Source organism: Megalopta genalis, chromosome 4 (genome assembly GCF_051020955.1).
Source record: "Megalopta genalis isolate 19385.01 chromosome 4, iyMegGena1_principal, whole genome shotgun sequence".
NCBI lineage: Eukaryota > Metazoa > Arthropoda > Insecta > Hymenoptera > Halictidae > Megalopta > Megalopta genalis.
The window spans coordinates 21644567-21664678 of NC_135016.1; the positions used below are offsets into that span (position 1 = coordinate 21644567).

The window sequence follows — 20112 nt, forward strand, 5'->3', positions numbered from 1 at the left end:
AACAAAAATGGTCAATTTAGGAAGAGGAGATACGATTATCCAAGCTTCGCGTCTCGTTTTTGTCGACAAATCGACAATTTGAGAAGAGGAGATACGATTATTCGTGCCTCGCGGCTCGTTTTCATAGTCGTTGACAAAATCGACGGCTATAATCGCATCTCCTCTTCCCAAACTCTTCCATTTTTACAATCCGAAGGACAACCGGGCAGAACTCGCCGTATTTCCATTCACGGCGGCGACAGCGACGCGTATCAGCGTCGGTTAACCCTTAACGCTCCGCGCGTTTCTCGAGCACTGCCTACCAGCAACTCCGGCACATTTTTGGAGCGGAGCGCCTGAGATAAAGGAAGTCTTATTTTAAGCGGAAAAGATTACACGTCCATGCGAATGCATTCGATTTTATTGATTTTATAAATATACATTTTCCTATTGTAAAGAAAAGATAAGTTTTCAATTTTGTAATTCACCATGGTGCGATATCTTTGGTAACAATCTCCCATATGCATTCTGGGTTTACTTGGACAAGTGTCACAGTATTCGCTTTGCCAAATAGAGTTACTAGATATTTCTTTCGAGTTTAGAACATTTTCCGCGCAATTGTTGGTTTCCTTTATAATTTCATATACCAATTCGTCCGTGAAAAATAATTTAAAATATCGTATCGGCTGTTCGATGTTCGTAGGAACTTGTGGTCCAACGACCTGTGGCAATACGCTAAAAGGTATTCTATCTGGAATATGCAATTCTTCCGTAACATCGCGCCATTCGTCCAAGTCTTGTAACGAATCTTCGCTTTCGCTTTCAATAATTCTCATTCTTCGTCTCTTCGGTAGTATAATTTCGCTGCTACTACTCGAAGTGTCAGAATCGTAACCAACATTGTCTTCCACAATGTCTTTCAACTCTTCAAAATCAAATACGTCTTCGGTATCGCTCGGCTCTAAATTCTCATCGTAATATTTACTTTTCTCCATGTTGCTAACCATAGAAAAGGTCAAAAAATGCTTTAATCGTAACGGTACAGACTTATCACGTTTCAACTACAGATAATAATCGCTAACGCCGACGATAACGTATGCTAAAAACATTTGGCTCCGCAGCGGAGCCTTCGGAGTTACGGAACAAATGACAAATGTCTCCGTAGCGGAGCCTTCGGTGCGCTAAGGGTTAATTAACCCTTTCGATACTACGGGCCACTATAGCGGCCTTCCATAAGATGCCACCGAGGTACTACGGGCCACTAAAGTGGCCCTCCATAAAATGCGACTGAGGTACTACGGGTCACTATAGTGGCCCTCCATAAGTTCGATCGTTTGTAGCGAATAAAGTCAGTGTTTACTGCAGAAAGATAATTCACCTTATTTTTCTCTCCACAAGGGATAAATAGATATGCCTTTATTTTTTTTTCAATTTTGTTTAACTTTATTTGGATTAACCCTTTTGCTACGGGCGGTTTCTCCGCTGCAGTACCCCCGCAACGATCGGCGTCTTGTAGCGTGCAGTGATGTCGCAGCGCGCCGTTCAGCAGAAGTACCGCGGCGGAAAATCCGCCCGTAGCGAAAGGGTTAATCGCCGCGATCCGATCAAGATGTGCCGGTCATCGGGTCCGGCGGTCGCGCGAGCTTGTCCGCGGGATTGAGACGTGCGCGCCGATGAATTGCGAGTAGCCTCGCGAAGTAGCCGGCATGCAAATAGAAGCCCGGTGAATCGCCATCCCGAGGTCAGGGTCGGAAGTATTTCCGTCTAGACGCAGCTGCGAGCCGGCGCGGGCATCAATTACCGCTTATACCCCGGTGAATTAGCGGCAGCTTAATTAAGCCCGCGTACAGAGCCCGGCCGCGTGACAGGTAGAGAGTCCCACTCCTTGGCGCACACCGTTCCACCCGACAAATACCTCGTCCAGTTTCGCATAACGCATTATGTAACCGCCATCACGGGGTCCCGCGCGCAAACCACGGCTGAAACGGGATACACGGGAAACGAATCCATCGCGGAACGAACTTTCTGCATCCTGGATCTCGTTTTCCTGCCTTCGGTGGCCGCCTTCCGCGGCCGGCGTTGCCGGATCGAATGTGCTGAATAATAACGGAAGGTGAAACGACCGATAGGGATGCGCCTGCATATTGATTTAAACCACCATCGCCACCATCGCCAGCCCGCCTCCTCCTCCCTTCTCCCATCCCACCACCCTCTACCCTCTCAGCCCGCGAATCTGAATTTACGGAACCAGTTACTCGGTCCTCTATAGCCTATAAATTCATTGCCGGCGATCGAACGCGGGCCGTACACGAATTCCCGCCGCCCGGAAATCGGCGAAATATAATTTTCGCTGCCGCCCGCGAACGTCAAACTTTTCCCGAGCGATCTCCTTCGTCGCGAGCTGCCGAGCCGGTGCCGCTCAATCAGCCGGATCAATTCCTGCCGTTTTCATTCGACTTGTTTGTCGAGGAGCGTCGTTTCTTGTTCGCAGTAAAAGGAGAAGCCCTTGGCGGAACGCTCGCCAATAAGGGAAATATCGTTTTACCTTCGATGCCAATCGAACCCTCCGATCAGCGTCGAGCAGAGTTCGGCGAAAATGTTGTTCGCGCGACGGATGAAAGACAGAGACTCGGCCGATCGAATTTGATGATCGCGACGGCATCGAATAGATTGTGGCGGACCGGACTTTCCCTACCAATAAATACGAGGACCTCTCGACCGAGAGAAGTCAGTTAGCAAGCTTTCCTCCGACTCTCAACGTGTCCATATTTCCGTCACTCGTTTACCTTTACCTTCTATACACTGTACCTCATCGCCTTTTGTTACAAGTTATATTAAAGTTCTCGTTATATAAAAACCAAAAAAACTCTCGGATTATTTTATATAAACCGTCGCAGTAACCCCTGCGACAAAAGATATTCGATCGAGTGAGAATTTGTCTGGATGAAAGTTTGTTCGGATAGAATTTGAGTCGACGATGTCGAATAAAAATTGATCAAGGATAACAATTGAGAAGTTTATTTTGAAAGTGGCATAAGTCACTTTGTTTTTAAGTCGATATATTTAAGGGTTTACGATTTAACACGTTTGAAAATATGGATGCTAACTTTCGAGAAGATTTACTTGTATTTGTTATCTCAGGATACTGATATTCTTCTCGGTATAAATAATTTCGCGTAAACGTTAAAAAATCACCACTTTTCATTACGGTAAAGCGACTTATGCCACGTTCAAAATAAACGGCTCAATTCTTTCGGATAAAATTTTATTCGAACGAGATGATCTATTCGCGGAAGAATTCGTACGAGAAGTGATTGATTTGAACAAAGAAAACGACAGAATATAAATATAGAATTTATATTCTATTTTTCGTAGCTCGTCGATTGATGTTTCAGCCAACATTACTGTTCATGGTAATAAAATAATTAGAATAAAAAATTGCTCGAATAAATAGAATAATTTATGACGGATAATGAATTATTCGAATAGAATGTTCGACTGAAAGGAATTCGTTCGGATAATTATCTTACGTAAATATTTATACGATAATTTATTCGCAGAAGATTTCGTACGAAAAGTAATTGATTCGAATAAAAACGGTAGAATATAAATATAGAATATTTTTCATAGTTCGTCGACTGATGGTTCTTCTAACATCACTGTCTATAGTAATAAAATAATTAGAATACAAAATTACTCGAATAAATAGAATAATTTATGACGGATAATGAATTTATTCGAGTAGAATGTTCGACTAAACAGAATTCGTTCGGATAATTGAGCCGTTTATTTTGAAAGCGGCATAAGAGTCACTTTTTTTTTTTAATGAAAAGATACCGTTCAATTGTAATTAGTGTTACCATTAACTCGATTTTTTTTGAAAAAGTCACTTATGCCACTTTCAAAATAAACGGCTCAATTATCTTACACAAATATTTATTCGAAACTAGATAATGCCCAATTCTGGAGTTGAGCTGGGACTAGGTCATAATCGGTAGAAACCATCTCGAATTTAATTACTGAAATTAGTGGCTTCTCTGTTTGATTGCTTCATCGAGTCCAGTACATTTCATTGAATCGCGTCGAGATCAAACCGAAAATTTCGCTAAAAAATCCCCTAGAGTTAATTCTCATTTCTGCTTCATTTCGGTCCCATTTCGCACGATACAATACATTACCATAAACCATGCGCCTACTAGCCACGTGCCTCTAAAGCATCCTGTGGAAAGCCAAAGAACGAATCGAGGCACGAGAAATCGAAGTTTTACGGGGCAATTTACGACAACGCGAACTCGCGAACAACGTTTCGCGGTGTCTAATCGCCGAGGATCAGAAATAATTAAATCGCCGTGAAACTTCGTTTACCAGAAATTTCACGAGACCAAGACCGGTTCCAAGTGGAACGCTCTTATCACGGAAGTTCAGCCAGTTCCAGTGGATCTGGTCGTTCGTAGTCAGACAGCAGTCGCGATAAGCGGTCTTCAGGCCGAAGTTTAGCCGACCGATCACTCGGAAAAACGTCGTCCGGGTCAACAACGATCTATTTCGGTCGGGGCTGGTCATTATTCGATTTAATGGAATCTCCGATCGGCGATCGGAAATAAAGACGTCCGCGAGCGGAGCGGTAAATTCTGCTCTTCTGATCCGTATGGATACTGAAAAATCGTTATCGAGCACACGTGCCCTCTAAAAACGACGTCGGGAAAAGCCCGCGTTCGAAACAGAAATTTTGTCGAAACGAACCCCGCCGCTGGAACCCGCGAAACACGCAACGTATTGCTTTTCATTTTTACGAGCCGTGTTGTTCGTTTCGAGCACGCGTAAAAGGAGAATTAGGTTCGTTTCGGTCCGAACGGTTCCACATCGGCCGCATGAATTAATTGGAGAATCGTGAAGCACATCCGCGGGGGAACACATTGCCGGTATCCGAACTATGAATGGGCTGAATGTAGTAACTGCGCGCGGCGCGCTATAACTCCGTTTCTATCGCAGCTAGAGGACAAAACGGCGGAGGAGATAGTTTTCGATTGTTGTTGGCCGCGCCGTATCCTCGAGCAGCACGACATTTCATAGAAGCCCGTCGGCGTAGCTGCAAAGCGTTGCTAAAGAAAGTGTTACAGTAATGTCTCCCTAATTGACGCTCGGATTGTACGCAGAAGTGGACAATCTGGGAAGAGGAGAAACGATTGCTCGAGCCTTGCGGTTCGTTTTTATAGTTACGAATTGTCAACAACTATAATATAACTATAATAATAATAAAATATAATAATAAAACTATAATAATAATAATATAACTATAATAATTGTCAACAACAATAATATATCTATTATTCAATCTATATTCTATTTTCTTCGTCACTGCAATTGACTTTAATTTCTGCAAAAGCTGATTCCTTCATTGTTCAATAAACGTTCATCAAAGCCTTCTAACGTCCCAAGAAAAAAAATTCAAGTATTTTAGTCCAATTTTGGAATGACTGCTCGGTTTTGAAAAGTGTACAACGATTATACAATAAGTAAAAAGCGAGCGAAAGGCACGCGTCAATTTTTCACAACTAAGTCGCAAGTACAGTAATGTCTCCCTAATTGACGCTCAGATTGCGCAGAAAAATGGACAATTTGGGAAGAGGAGATACGATTGATCGAGCCTTGCGGTTTATTATTATAGGAGGAGATACGATTGATCGAGCCTTGCGGCTCGTTTTTATAGTGGCAGATTATCGACAATTATATTATAAAAACGAGGTGCAAAACTCGAATAATCGTGTACCTTTTTCTCCCAAGTTGTCCATTTTTCTTTTCAAGCTGGGCGTCAATTAGAGAGACATTACTGTACAGTAAATTCTCCATAATTGACGCTCAGATTCTGAGATTCTGTCCACAAAAGTGGACACTTTGGGAAGAGGAGATTCGATTGATCGAGCCTTGCGGCTCGTTTTTATAGTGGCAGATTATCGACGATTATAAAAACGAGGTGCAAAACTCGAATAAACGTGTACCTCTTTTTCCTAAGTTGTCCATTTTTCTTTCCAAGCTGAGCGTCAATTAGAGAGACATTACTGTACAGTAAATTCTCCATAATTGACGCTCAGATTCTGAGATTCTGTCCACAAAAGTGGACACTTTGGGAAGAGGAGATTCGATTGATCGAGCCTTGCGGCTCGTTTTTATAGTGACAGATTTTCAACAATTATAAAAACGAGGTGCAAAACTCGAATAAACGTGTACCTCTTTTTCCCAAGTTGTCCATTTTTCTTTCCAAGCTGAGCGTCAATTAGAGAGACATTACTGTACAGTAAATTCTCCATAATTGACGCTCAGATTCTGAGATTCTGTCCACAAAAGTGGACAATTTGGGAAGAGGAGATTCGATTATCGAGCCTTGCGGCTCGTTTTTATAGCGGCAGATTTTCAACAATTATAAAAACGAGGTGCAAAACTCGATCAATCGAATCTCCTCTTCCCAAATTGTCCACTTTTGTGGACAGAATCTCAGACTGTCCCTAATTGACGCTCAGATTGTACTCGGAAGTGGACAATTTGTGAGGACTAGGTTCATAGAAATACAAGCTAACGTTGAAATATCAATTCGCGGCGCCGGTATGTTGACCAACAATGATATTCGAGTACAATGGTAACAGTGGTGTAGCTGCAGTGACACCGTAACTTGTGGCAACGCGTGCAGTACGGGAAACGTGAAAATTCTGTTGAACTCGAGGTACAACATCACCGTCGGCAAACATCCCAACCGACGCGATGTGATATTTCAGCGTTAGCCGATACGTATGAAAGTTAGAACACCTCTCGAGATAATGTTTTTTCGGCGTTGCGAACCAACGGTGATTGGTGAACAATGTGAACAAAAAATGGTGGCACGTCATTTAGAAGACAGTACAGTAATGTCTCTCTAATTGACGCTCAGATTGTGCACGAAATGCGAGAATTTTGTAAATACACAGGATTACAATAATTATCGAATGTTAAACCACGCGTTACCAAAAGATCTTAGACGATAGAAAGTAAATAGGATCGCATTTTTAAATTCATCGCATACTATTAAGATCGCATATTAAACAGAAAAAAATATCGCACGTAACAGAAAAGAGAACAAAATTTTGTAGACCAGTGTTAAATAGGCATCCGGCGAATAAAACGCGAAGAATTGGAATTTCGAGGCCGCATCTTGACCATGAAAAGAAAGAAATAAAGCAGAAAAGGTATTCCAAGAAAAAATATTCCAAAAAAGGTACAAAATAACACGCGTTTCAGGTAATCCCTTATACTCTGTAAATACGCAGGATTACAATAATTATCGAATATAAAAATACGCGATATCAAAAAATCTCAAACGATGAAAAGAAAAAAGGATCGCATTTTTAAATTCATCGCATACTATTAAGATCGCACATTAAACAGAAAAAAATATCGCACGTAACAGAAAAGAGAATAAAATTTTGTAGACCAGTGTTAAATAGGCATCCGGCGAATAAAACGCGAAGAATTGGAATTTCGAAGCTGCATCTTGACCGTTGACCTTCTCGCCGGAGGAAGGAATACCTCTGCACTCGGGGTGCTCGCGTGGCAGAGGAAAGGATTGAAAATCGAGACGGGCACAGAATCGACTGGAGAGAGATCGGGAAAGAAAGAGGGATCGTTGTTCACCGATTCGGCCAGGCCGCGGAAGCCGCTCGAGGAACTTATCAAAAAGCAGCCAGCCTCGGCGGGGACAAAGAGCGGGGCAAGGGTGGGGCGGGGCGGGGCTGGACGGGGGTCAGGGGCCGGTTTAATCGGATAAAGTTCTCCGGGGCGGCGCGAATCGGCGGAGACAGTTTCGGTTTCTAACAGTCGTTTGTTCCCGCGCTGAACAACACCGCGGGGCTAAGTGTTTCGAGGGCGGCATGGAACCCGTTGAATCAACGTTACTTCGCGGCTAAGCCCTCTCGCGCCGACAAGAACCTTAAATAGACTGTCTATCCGCGGGGCTGGGAGAGATAGAGAGAGAGAGAGAGAGAGAGAGAGAGAGAGAGAGAGAGAGAGAGAGATAGAGATAGAGAGATAGAGATAGAGAGATAGAGAGAGAAAGAGAGATAGATAGATAGAGAGAGAGAGAGAGAGAGAGAGAGAGAGAGAGAAAGAGAGATAGAGAGAGAGAGAGAGAGAAAGAGAGATAGAGAGAGAGAGAGAGATAGAGAGAAAGAGAGATAGATAGATAGAGAGAGAGAGAGAGAGAGAGAGAAAGAGAGATAGAGAGAGAGAGAGAGAGAGAGAGAGAGAGAGAAAGAGAGATAGATAGACAGAGAGAGAGAGAAAGAGAGATAGATAGAGAGAGAGAGAGAGAGAGAGAGAGAGAGAGAGAGATAGAGAGAGAGAGAGAGAGAGAGAGATAGATAGAGAGAGTGAGAGAGAGAGCGTAGCTCTCGCGTACCCGCGCCACGTCGTCGACCAAATCGCATAACAAACAGCTCTCGCCCCGCCGCGCCCCCCGTCTCCCCCGCGTCTAGCATCGCGGATCTCGCACCGAAAGCTATCGACAAGTATCTCCAGAGATTTCGCGCGGAACACTCGGCCGACAGCCGGCGAACAGCGAATTCCTGCGGCCTCAAAGACTCGTCGTCGTTAAAGCGAACCAGCCAGACTGGGGAATATATACGGGGTGAAACGGGGGGAGGGGGGGCTGAGAGTATGCAGATAGATACGGAACCCGGCTCAGATCAAATTTGCGAGAGATACACCCGGCTACGGGGCACACAGAGCAACATGAATAACTGATGAAATTTTCCTGTGTTATTGCGCCGGCCGTGCAAAATTTACTTGCGTTCACGGCGGAGCGATAACAAATTTTCTTCGACTTATCGCCGACGTTGTTTCGGACATTCAATGTTCGACGATCCTGCGAGACGCGCAGCGACGATCGTAATTTCGACGCGTTTTAACCCTTCCGTCGACAAGGTTACAACTTCGGGTAACATTTTGCACGTTCGAAATATTGTTTGTTTCCGGTTCAATGTTTCAATAGACCAATCAGCGGCTAGATCAGTTAATAAATATAATACTTTATCGCGGTGGTGAATGTAAGATTAGTAAAAATGAATGTTTATATAATTATGTGAGAGTTGTGTAAGACAATAAAATAAGGAGCTGAACATAGGGGTGCCCTGATTTTAAGGGTGTCCCATAATTAGGTTAACACTCGGGAAGATGCGATTCCTAAGGTTATTTGAAGCAACTTTTTCCTTAGCGAAAATGCAATCCAAGGCTTCGTTTGCGAGTTATTAACGAAAAACCACTGACCAATGAGAGAGGAGTTCGTCTAGCGCTAGGCGGTCGAGCTAGCGAGCGGAACCGAGCTCCGACCGTTCATTGGCTCCGCCGCGTCGCGCCATCCGAGCTCGGCTCTCATTGGTCACTGTTTTTCGTTAATAACTCGTTAACGGTGCCTCGTAGAACATTTTCGCAAAGGAAAAAGTTCCTTCAAGTGACCTCAAGAAATGACCTTTCGCACTTGTACAATAATTTTGGGACATTCTGTATTATTTTGACTTCTAGCTGTTAATAAATCTTCGTTAAATAATATTGTCACAAAACTGCGTATTTTTATAGGAAATAAAAATTGCCTGCGTCAATTTGCAGAAAATAGGAACTGTATAGCACGTTCACTCTGTCTTAAATCATTTCAATAGATTAAAGCAATACAGTGAATTTTTTTACATATTTCGGCGAAATGTTCCAATTTGTTTCAATCCTTCTTTGCGCATTGGAAATGCTTGACGAGTGAAAAGCAACACTTTTATTGCTTCAAACGTGACGATATAACTTCTTACTGCGACGAAAAAAAGACCGCATTGTGAAACGAGTCGAACAAAAGTTAATTCGTTCCGAAGAAGATTCGCAGGAACAATGTATTTTATCAGTTTCTTCCTTCCTCTTCAATTTAATCTTTCGCCCGCCACTGTAAATAGATCGAGCACCTTCCTCTGTTGCCATACTTAATGCTGCGAAATCTAAAACGAAGGAAACGTTGATCGTTAAAAGACTCGTTGAGGTGAAGAATGAAATCAGATCTGAGAATTATATGTCAGGAAATGCAAGGATAAGAATTGAACGTATTATTATAAATAATATTATAAATATTTATTAAGTATTCGTTTAATATTATTAATATTATATTATTATAAACAATATTATAAATATTTATTAAATATTCGTTTCATATTATTAATATTATATTATTATAAACAATATTATAAATATTTATTAAATATTCGTTTCATATTATTAATATTATATTATTATAAATAATCCCAATAAGGTAGCAAATATCTTAAGAAATCGTCGAATCCGTAACGCTCGAATGTTTATACAGCTGAAATACGAGCATTTCGCGGCGGATCGACGTACGTCGATAGACAAGAAAGTATGACACGCATTATTCAGATATTTTAACAAAAGAGGAATACCAAAAGCCCGGGCATCACGGCGAGCGTAGATCGTGAAGGATATTTATAGTTTCTCGATCTCGGTGATCTATGGGAGCGGCCATTGAAAGATTTCTCAGCGGTCGTCGGAAGTTTTGTTGAACCTCTGACGTCAACGCTTTTCACGCCCTCCCACGAAAGCGTGAAAAATGTATCTACGAAGCCATGCATCGTCAAACATTACCTAACCGGCGGTTTTCGCCGAAGGAATAAAGCGACCGCGCGTGATCGCTTTAATCGCAAGGCTGGAGACACACGCACACGCACGCACACATAGAGCGAAGTGCGTCGTGACAAAGAGTGTCGCCGAACAAAGATCGGCGAAACAAAGAGCCACGAAAGCTGGCAGTAATTAAATTGTAGAATATTTCGAGGTGAAAGTTGAACGCGGAAAATATGTATCTGCTCGCAGCATTTCCCGGCAAACGGAGGTGAAAAGGGAACCGCGCTGAAGCGCGTCAAAAGCGTTAATTAGCCCGACAAATTTCGTCTCTATTTCGTCGTCTTGGACAGGCACGACGGAAATGGGAAATTGGATTGTAATTGCAAACAAATTGTAGACGAATCAAATTCGCGATATTCTTCGCGAAACGGAGCTAAAGAATCGCTTCAGAAAAAAAATTGGAAACAGTTTCATTTGGATGACAGATGAGGGAACGGGATTAAAGGATTATCAAATTTTATTCGACATTATCGAATAAAAATTTATCTAGGTAAACTCGTCTATTATTCGAATAAGGATTTATTCGTGCTGCGATTTATTCGGAAAATAGTCGGTCAGAATAAAAATTATGTTGTTTTACAATTATATTTAATTTATATTTAAACTTATATTTAAATTATATTTAAAATTATATTTAAAATTATATTTAAATTAAATTACATTCTTTAAAAATTATATTGTTTTTCCATACATTACTGATTAATTTCTTCCACGTTAACCCTTCGCACTCGTGTGGCGACTCTGAAGCGTCACCAAATATGCTATACCATTTTTGCAAGTAATTTTTATATTATCAACTTGGTTTACATTTAAAGAACTGGAAGCACTGTACTTGCCAATAGGCTTAATTCCACACGCATAAATTGTAATAAATCGTATAAAATGAAAATACTGCAGATAAGAAAATATATTTTCGAATTCGAATTAAAACAGCCTCGACCGCAAAGGGTTAATTGTTACAATCAACGTTTCTTTTCAACGGTTGCATTCGCGATCTCCGTTTGAATAATTTATTCGAATACAGAGTCAAGAATTATTCGAATAAATAAATAGTCTGATTCGTTACGAATAATAATAAGAATTGTTACTCGACTAAAAAGAAATCATTCGTATAATTATTTTAAACGAAATTATTTATACAAAATATATAATTCGAACAATGCTCGACTCTGTTCAGAAAACATCAACGGCCACGACCATCTGTTAACAATCCCGACACGCCCCCTCCCCTACCCCTCCATTTCCGCGAATTCGCGTGCAAAATTTTCGACATAAACACGATTGCGACAGGAACGAGATCGCAGAAAACTGCGAACGGGAAGAAGACGCATCGTCCCGCGGCAGGAAAACGGGGAACGCCAAATGCCGGGATTCATTCCGGTTGAATTGGTCGCGCTTAAAAAATGTTCGCAGTTAATTCAAGAAATTCGAAACCGTGCAAGAGACAGAGAGTCGTATCTCGGTGCACCGACTTCAGCGGAATCTACTTCTGCCTGGAAGTCTCTCGAGTAGGCTTCAGCAGCCGCTCCTCCCGGCGGATAAATAAATTAAAAAGTTGCTCGGGCAGAACGAACACGAAAAGTTGATCTACGGGATAACAAAGAAGCCGCGTCCGCGAACGGGAAGCGCGGCGCTTGTTTTTCCGCGGGAGTCGTCGCGGGCATTTTTCCGGCGAAACCAGGTACAGTAATGTCTCCCTTACTGACGCTCAGATTGTCCACTAAAATGGATAATTTGAGAAGAGAAGATATGATTGTTCGAGCCTTGCGGCTCGTTTTCATAATTGTGGACAATTTATAACTATAAAAATTAACCGCAAGGCTCGAATAATATCGTATCTTCTTCTCCTTAAATTGTCCAGCTTTGTGGACAATCTGAGCGACAGTAAGGGAGACATTAAAATGGATAATTTGGGGAGAGAAGATACGATTATTCAAGCATTGCGGCTCGTTTTTATAATTGTGGACAATTTATAAGTATAAAAATAAACCGCAAGGCTCGAATAATATCGTATCTCCTTCTCCTTAAATTGTCCAGTTTTGTGGACAATCGTCAGTTAGGGAGACATTATTGTACTTGCGACTTAGTTGTGAAAAATTGACGCGTGCCTTTCGCTCGCTTTTTACTTATTGTATAATCGTTGTACACTTTTCAAAACCGAGCAGCCTTTCCAAAATTGGACTAAAATACTTGAATTTTTTTTCTTGGGACGTTAGAAGGCTTTGATGAACGTTTATTGAACAATGAAGGAATCAATTTTTGCAGAAATTAAAGTCAGTTGCAGCGATGAAGAAAATAGAATAGATTGAATAATAGATTGATTATTCGAGCCCTGCAACTCGTTCTTATAGTTGTTGACAAATTCGTAACTATAAAAACGAACCGCAAGGCTCGAATAATAGTATCTCCTCTTCCCAAATTGTTCATTTTGTGGTCAATTTGGGCGTCAATTAGAGAGACGTTATTATATGTACAGTAATGTCTCCCTAACTGACTCTCAGATTGTCGTCTCAGATTGTCAGATGGGCAATATAGGAGGAGGAGATACGATTATTCGAGTCTTTTAGCTCATTTTTAAGATTGTGGACAATTTATAACTATAAAAATAAACCGCAAGGCTCGAATAATAGTATCTCCTCTTCCCAAATTGTGCATTTTTCTGGACAATCTAGACGTCAATTATAGAGACATTATTATATCTACAGTAATGTCTTCCTAACTGACTCTCAGATTGTCGTCTCAGATTGTCAGATGGGCAATATAGGAAGAGGAGATACGATTATTCGAGCCTTTTAGCTCGTTTTTTATGATTTTCGATTGTCAACAACTATAAAAACGAACTGTAAGACTCGAATAATAGTATCTCCTCTTCCCAAATTGTGCATTTTTATGGAAATCTAGACGTCAATTATAGAGACATTATTATATGTACAGTAATGTCTCCCTAACTGACGCTCAGACTGTCGTCTCAGATTGTCAGATGGGCAATATAGGAAGAGTAGATACGATTATTCGAGCCTTTTAGCTCGTTTTTTATGGTTTTCGATTGTCAACAACTATAAAAACGAACTGTAAGGCTCGAATAATAGTATCTCCTCTTCCCAAATTTATGCATTTCTGTCGTCAATCTAGACGTCAATTAGAGAGACATTACTGTACGTACACCGTGGCACGCGAGCCTAACTCCGGACGGATTTCAATAAACGAAGAAGAATAGGGCGCAGAGCGGATGAGGAACTGAAGGAAAGTCCCGCGCATATTTCACCGAAGATTGTCGACCCTTTCGCGGGTTAACGCTCGCGCCGCGCGGCGCTGTTTTGTCTTCCATTCTTGAAGTATGAACACTTAGGAGCACCCGATGGGGACCGGGCAACAAACACGCCGCGCGGAACCGAGGGAATACGCCGCGCGGCTCGAGAGCGGAGGAAGACGCGCTCCTCTTTATCTCCGCAAGGATAAATGCGTGTAATTCAGCGCGGAGTCTGCCTCAAAGCCGTTGGAAATTGTCCGCGAAATCCGGTGACAAAACATCGAAATATATCCTTGAATCCGTTGACGCCCGTTACCAGGCTGTTTCGTACGACGTTTCGCGAATTCGCGATGAATCGTCTTTGCCCGGGATCGCGGATCGATTTATTCTTCGACCGCGAGAATCGGAGTCGCATAAATTTCTGCCGGCGGCTGAAAGTGCTCCCACGGGGCGGCTGGATCGCGTTTAAATGGGCCCGCGACAATTAAGTCATTCGGATTTATTATACGCAACATCCGGAAACACGGGCCGATTCTGTGCGCTATGCGATAAGTTCTGTTGTCCTGTAGTGCGACTTTTTGTCACCGGTGCATCGGTGCACTTCGTTTTTAAATAGAATATTACGTGTCGCCTTGCAAGTGGATCGATTCTCGAGAACATTCTCGGCAAGAAAGCATTGTATATAATAAGCTTGAAATCATTGTCAAATTCATTGAATTCTCTGCACACAAATTCGTACTTTCTTTCCTATTTTTGTATGATTATATCCTTGTGTATAATTAGCTTGAAATGGTTGTCAAATTCATTGAATTCTGCAAATAAATTCGCGCACTTTATTCCTTATTTTTATATCGTTATCTTCTTGTGTGTAATAAAGCTTGAAATCATTGTCAAATTCATTGAATTCTGCAAATAAATTTGCGCACTTTATTCCTTATTTTTGTATTATTATCTTCTTGTGTATAATAAGCTTAAAATCATTGACGAATTCATTGACTTCTGCAAATAAATTCGCGCACTTTATTCCTTATTTTTGTATTATTATCTTCTTGTGTATAATAAGCTTAAAATCATTGACGAATTCATTGACTTCTGCAAATAAATTCGCGCACTTTATTCCTTATTTTTGTATTATTATCTTCTTGCGTATAATAAGCTTAAAATCATTGTCAATGAATTCTGCATGCAGAATTCAATGCATTCTCATTGAATTCTGCAAATAAATTCGTGCTTTCTTCACATAATTATCTCCTCATAAACATTGTTAAATTCTTTGATTTCTGCAAATAAGTTCACATTTTCTTCTCTACTATCATCTTATACCTTTATAAGATAACAAGCTTAAAAACATTGTAAATATACTTTCATACTATTATATATTCATAATATTATATATTTTCATACTATTATATCCTTTTGTACAACAAGCGTAAAAGCATCGCATTATAGTACGATTTATTTTTTTCAGTCGCGTCTACGAGACACCACCACTATTATACCGCGAGTACCCACGATCACCGTGAAAGGGTTAAACATCGCCCAAATAGGAAATCGCTGTCCAAACAGGCTGAATCCGTTTGAAACGATCACAATCGCACTCGGACTTTCAAGGGCCGAAAAAGCCGCAGCTTCGCCGGGGAGAGCTACGAAGCTCTCAAAATCCCCTCCATCATTGTTTCCGACCGCGGCGCACGGCAATTAAATTTCCATTCATAATCTATTCAAAGGGATCGCAAAGAACGTCGAGACAGCCCGTCCTCGTTATTCGGCTGCAAAATATTTGCCGGCGTCGCGCGACTCCCCGCCGTCATATATCACGTTCCTGCCTCCGTCTTGTCGACAACTTGAATGAGTTTGCACGACAAACTCAACCCGATACTCGTCCGCGAGCAGAAGGAACGTGAGAAGAAAGGGAAGAGAAAGCAAGACGAGGAGGAAGATGAAGAGGAAGAGGAGGAAGAAGAGGAAGAAAAAGCAGACCGGCAGTCTACGAAGTGGCAACAATGTTGCCCTTTTCCATCGCTTCGCATCAAACAACGTTCTCGCGAACGCGCACCATGGGAAACGCTGTTACGGATTAGGTGCTGAAATTACGAAGATTACCCTCGCTGAAGATTTCCGGATAATATCCTCGAGCAGCGGTCGCCGCGAGCGTCGCCGAGAGCGCGAGCGCGTACGCGGTGCCCGACTCGCGAGAAAAAAAAAATCGGAAACACGAGAGAGTAATCTGTCTGACATAGATCCGGCAGCCACTTGTAAGGGTTGGCGTATGCAACGCCACCCTTCCGTCTGGCCCGTGTATACCTTCCACGCGTCCTCATACTTCACGCTTTACCCGTAACCCTAAGGCGGTGCTTTTTACCTTTCATACGCCCGCCTGCATTTTAAACGGTTCCTTTCTCTCGGAGATATACCGAACGGAAGCCACCGCCGCGACGATCTCTCCTCGTACGTGCTCTTTTTCCGGTCGCCAGGACCAGATCCGCCCAGTCCCGAGGACTATCCTCGAGCTTCGGAGCGACTCCGCGGCGAATCGGACTGCTCGCGCGAAATTTTTCGACTCGGACTTCGAATCGAGTTCGAATTCGTGTGCAGGAATTATAAAAATTTAGCGAATTTTTATGATCATCTAGAAGTTTTCTCAATTCTCTCTCTCCACTATTTTCAATTACGCTGAATTAATACGCGCGGAATTTAACACGTTCCGTGCCACGTGTACCATAAATGGTACACGTTAAACTTGACCATCAGGCCACGTGTACCATAAATGGTACACGCGGACATATTTATTTAAAGCGCTGAAGACATACATTTTGTGACAAATTTGATTGTATAAAATATATTTCCACCGAAAGGATGAGAGGCATTGTAAAAAATGCTGTATAGAACAAAGCACATAAATTTGTTTAATCGTTATATACACAATAACTATTAATTACAATGTTTGACTTTTTTAAAGCAAGAGCTGCATAAAAACGGTTGATTCGGGCAATCACTACTTATCTACTGATGAAATACTGATATAATGAAAATATATAATGAAATATTATGTGATAATGTATCAATCTTTAGTCAAAACATCAAATGGCCTGAACGACAAGTTAGGAAAAAATGGCTTGGCACGGAACGTGTTAATAATCGATATAGAAACTCGAAATATATGTGACATTCTTTTTGTCATACCAAACGAGACTTTCACTCGAATTTTATCCGTCGAACCGGCTCTAAACAATATTTTATCGGTAGAATGCATTCTTGGAGTACCTGTAAAAATTTGGTAAAAGTTCGTCGAATGAAATTGTCTATCAACCCTTTTGCAGTAAATTTTTCCGAATTGATGTTCAGATTGTACAGAAAAATGGACGATTTGGAAACTTTTTCTACTCTGAAATATTAGCGGCGCCTCGGAGTTACACTCGAGAGCGAAGGGTTAATATACGTGTCGATTTAACGAGAACGCCGGTTCTCCGGTACACAATCTCGCAATCGTTTGAGCATCGCTGAAATTATGATACCCGCGGAGCTTCCTTTGCTTGTCGGATTTAAAACGAAAATTAGAAGAAGCGTCCGCGCGCTTTGATGATCTTCGCCCGTGAGATGATTCCTCTACCTTGCCCGGGAACTTTCTTCTTTGGCCGCCGCAATTTGAAACGCTGTTCGCCGGCTTTTCGTTAATAGGACAGAATTGGAAATGCAAGCAGCCGGCCGGAGATCAAGTTTTAAGGGTTCGTATTTTCTCCGGGAACTTCGGGGCCGTTCCTTCTTCGCCTGGAAATTTGCGAAGTTCCGGGCTTTTGACGAGTCTCTGTGAAATCATTACTCGGTCGGGTTGACAAATTTTTCCGGAAAAATTCCTCCGGAAACTTCGATCGAATTAACAACGGCGGCGAACATGTTTGTCCGTTGATTAACGAATGAGCTTGCTCGAGCTTGTCACGGATCATCGTCGAAATTTATTCCTTCCGCGTTGTTTTACAGACCGCAAACCGTAGGTTTTTTTAGGTACTTCCAAGCTTTCTCTGTTTTCTGCGTCGCTTTGACACTTGTCCGAGAACGAAATTCTCTTTCCTCTTTTCGCGCGTCTGTTACTTAATTTTTTACAAGTATTCGAAGCTCACTTTTCCGGGATAAAAGCAGCTGTTTTCTTCTTCGAACCGCGGCTATTTCTATAATTGATAAAATAATTGAAGATACGTACGCTACGTTTTCGATAATAATTTTTCTAGTTTATGAATGAACAAACATCTTTTTAATCCATACGCCCTAGCGTGTGTCAAGGATCGATGGTTTGCGAGAATCGGTTTCGGAAACAACGAACAACTCCGCCATTTTGTGCGACATAAAATTGAAAGCAGAGCTGAAGCTTGCATTTATATTTTCCTGGAAAGTCTCCTGTATCTTTTATTTATTTTATTTAGTTGCCTATACAAATTATCCAAACTTCACCTATAATTCTCGACGCTTCAGAGCGGGGTGCTTCCTTAAGGGTGTTTTCATTGTGGGGTAAACACTCGCGCTTCCGGTGGGAAGCCTCAACCGCGATTCAGTGATCGAACTCGTCCCCTCGATTCGTAGGGGAGAAATCCCAGGAAGACTCTCATGGTGTCTCGAGTTAGGGGACTGGGTCAGACGCTTGAGGTCTTACATCGAGTCGCTAGCTTGATTGTTACTAAATTGAGAGTTGCAGAGGCCTGTTTTTAACTATTTCAATCAGAGTATTTTCTATCGATATTTTAGTTACTTTTCCACTGGAAGTCGATAATAATAAGCCAGAGATAGCTAGCTATAGAGTAAATTCTCCCTAATTGACGCTCAGATTGTGCACAAAAATGGACAATCTGAGAAGAAGAGATACAATTATTCGAGCCCTGCAGCTCGTTCTTATAAATGTTGACAATTTGACCAGGTGACACGACTCGAAGCAATTCGGAGACCACGTGACACGATTCGAAGGCAATTCGGAGGCCACGTGACGCCATTCGGAGGCAATTCGGAGGCCACGTGACGCCATTCGGAGGCAATTCGGAGGCCACGTGACACGATTCGAAGGCAATTCGGATGCCACATGTCACGATTCGTAAAACGATGACTTAACTTTTTTATTTTTAATATTTTGCCACGATTCGTAAGCAATTCAGAGGCCACGTGACACGATTTAGACAATTCGAAGGCCACGTGACGCCATTCGGATGCAATTCGGAGGCCACGTGACACGATTCGGAGGCAATTCGGAGGCCACGTGACACGATTCGAAGGCAATTCGAAGGCCACGTGTCGCCATTCGGATGCAATTCGGAGGCCACGTAACACGATTCGAAGACAATTCGGAGGCCACGTGACGCCACTCGGAGGCAATTTTTAGATTTAAAAGATTGTTAAGAGTGCAATTGTTACGCGAGTCCCAAAAGCCCCAATTTCATGCGCATAAAATGCATTTTATCGCGTACAATAGAAATACTATAAGTTAGAAAAATGATTTTATATTTACAGTTAAAATAGCTACGAGTGCAAAGGGTTAAGAAAGGAACAAAGTTTTCCAGCATTAATGCAATCGATTGTTACGCAGGGTAGTCTCTAGTAACTGCTGGTATAAGCGGAGAAAGAGACAAGCTACATGCGAAGATTATAAAATGCAAATGCAATTATGAAAGCGAGACTCTAAATCACGTTTTATGGCAATGTTCATAATATGACTCGCGAAGGAACAAATTAATCATACCACTACATACATACTGCTACGTACATTGGATTAAGAACTCGAAATTGCAAATACGAGTATTTCCTATAATTCATTACTTTTACACGAATATGTTCTCCTCTCCGTGTTTGCAAAATATAGCTTAACGCTTAACAGATAGGTTCTTCTGTTGCAGTTTTATTAAATGGATGCTGTCTTTGACGAAATTTTATAAAGTTATTTATTCACATGTCTAGTATTAATAAGATATTAATGAAGTATTAAAATAAAGTATTAATAAAATATCAATAAAGCATTAATAAAACATTACTAAAGTATTGATAAAACATTAATAAAATATTAATAAAACATTAATAAAACATTAATAAAATATTAATAAAGCATTAATAAAATATTAATAAAGTATTAATAAAATATCTATAAAATATTAATAAAGTATTAATAAAATATTAATACAGTATTAATAAAAATTCAAGCAAAAACGTCA

The 20112-nt window shown here is 41.4% G+C and overlaps 1 protein-coding gene across 2 annotated transcripts in view; it reads right to left on the minus strand.

Moving 5' to 3' along the window:
• The window catches only part of LOC117218996 (neurobeachin), a 317626-nt gene that overhangs the window by 213999 nt on the left and 83515 nt on the right, over positions 1-20112 (minus strand). Inside the window, exon 2 of one of the 2 annotated variants that reach the window (XM_076520766.1) lies at positions 9752-9980. The exons of the other annotated variant lie outside the window; for it this stretch is intronic. Within the exon in view, the coding sequence (XP_076376881.1) occupies positions 9966-9980 (15 nt within the window). The 3' untranslated portion in view covers positions 9752-9965. Of the gene's footprint in view, positions 1-9751; positions 9981-20112 lie in introns of those variants that run through there. 2 annotated transcript variants of the gene reach the window in all.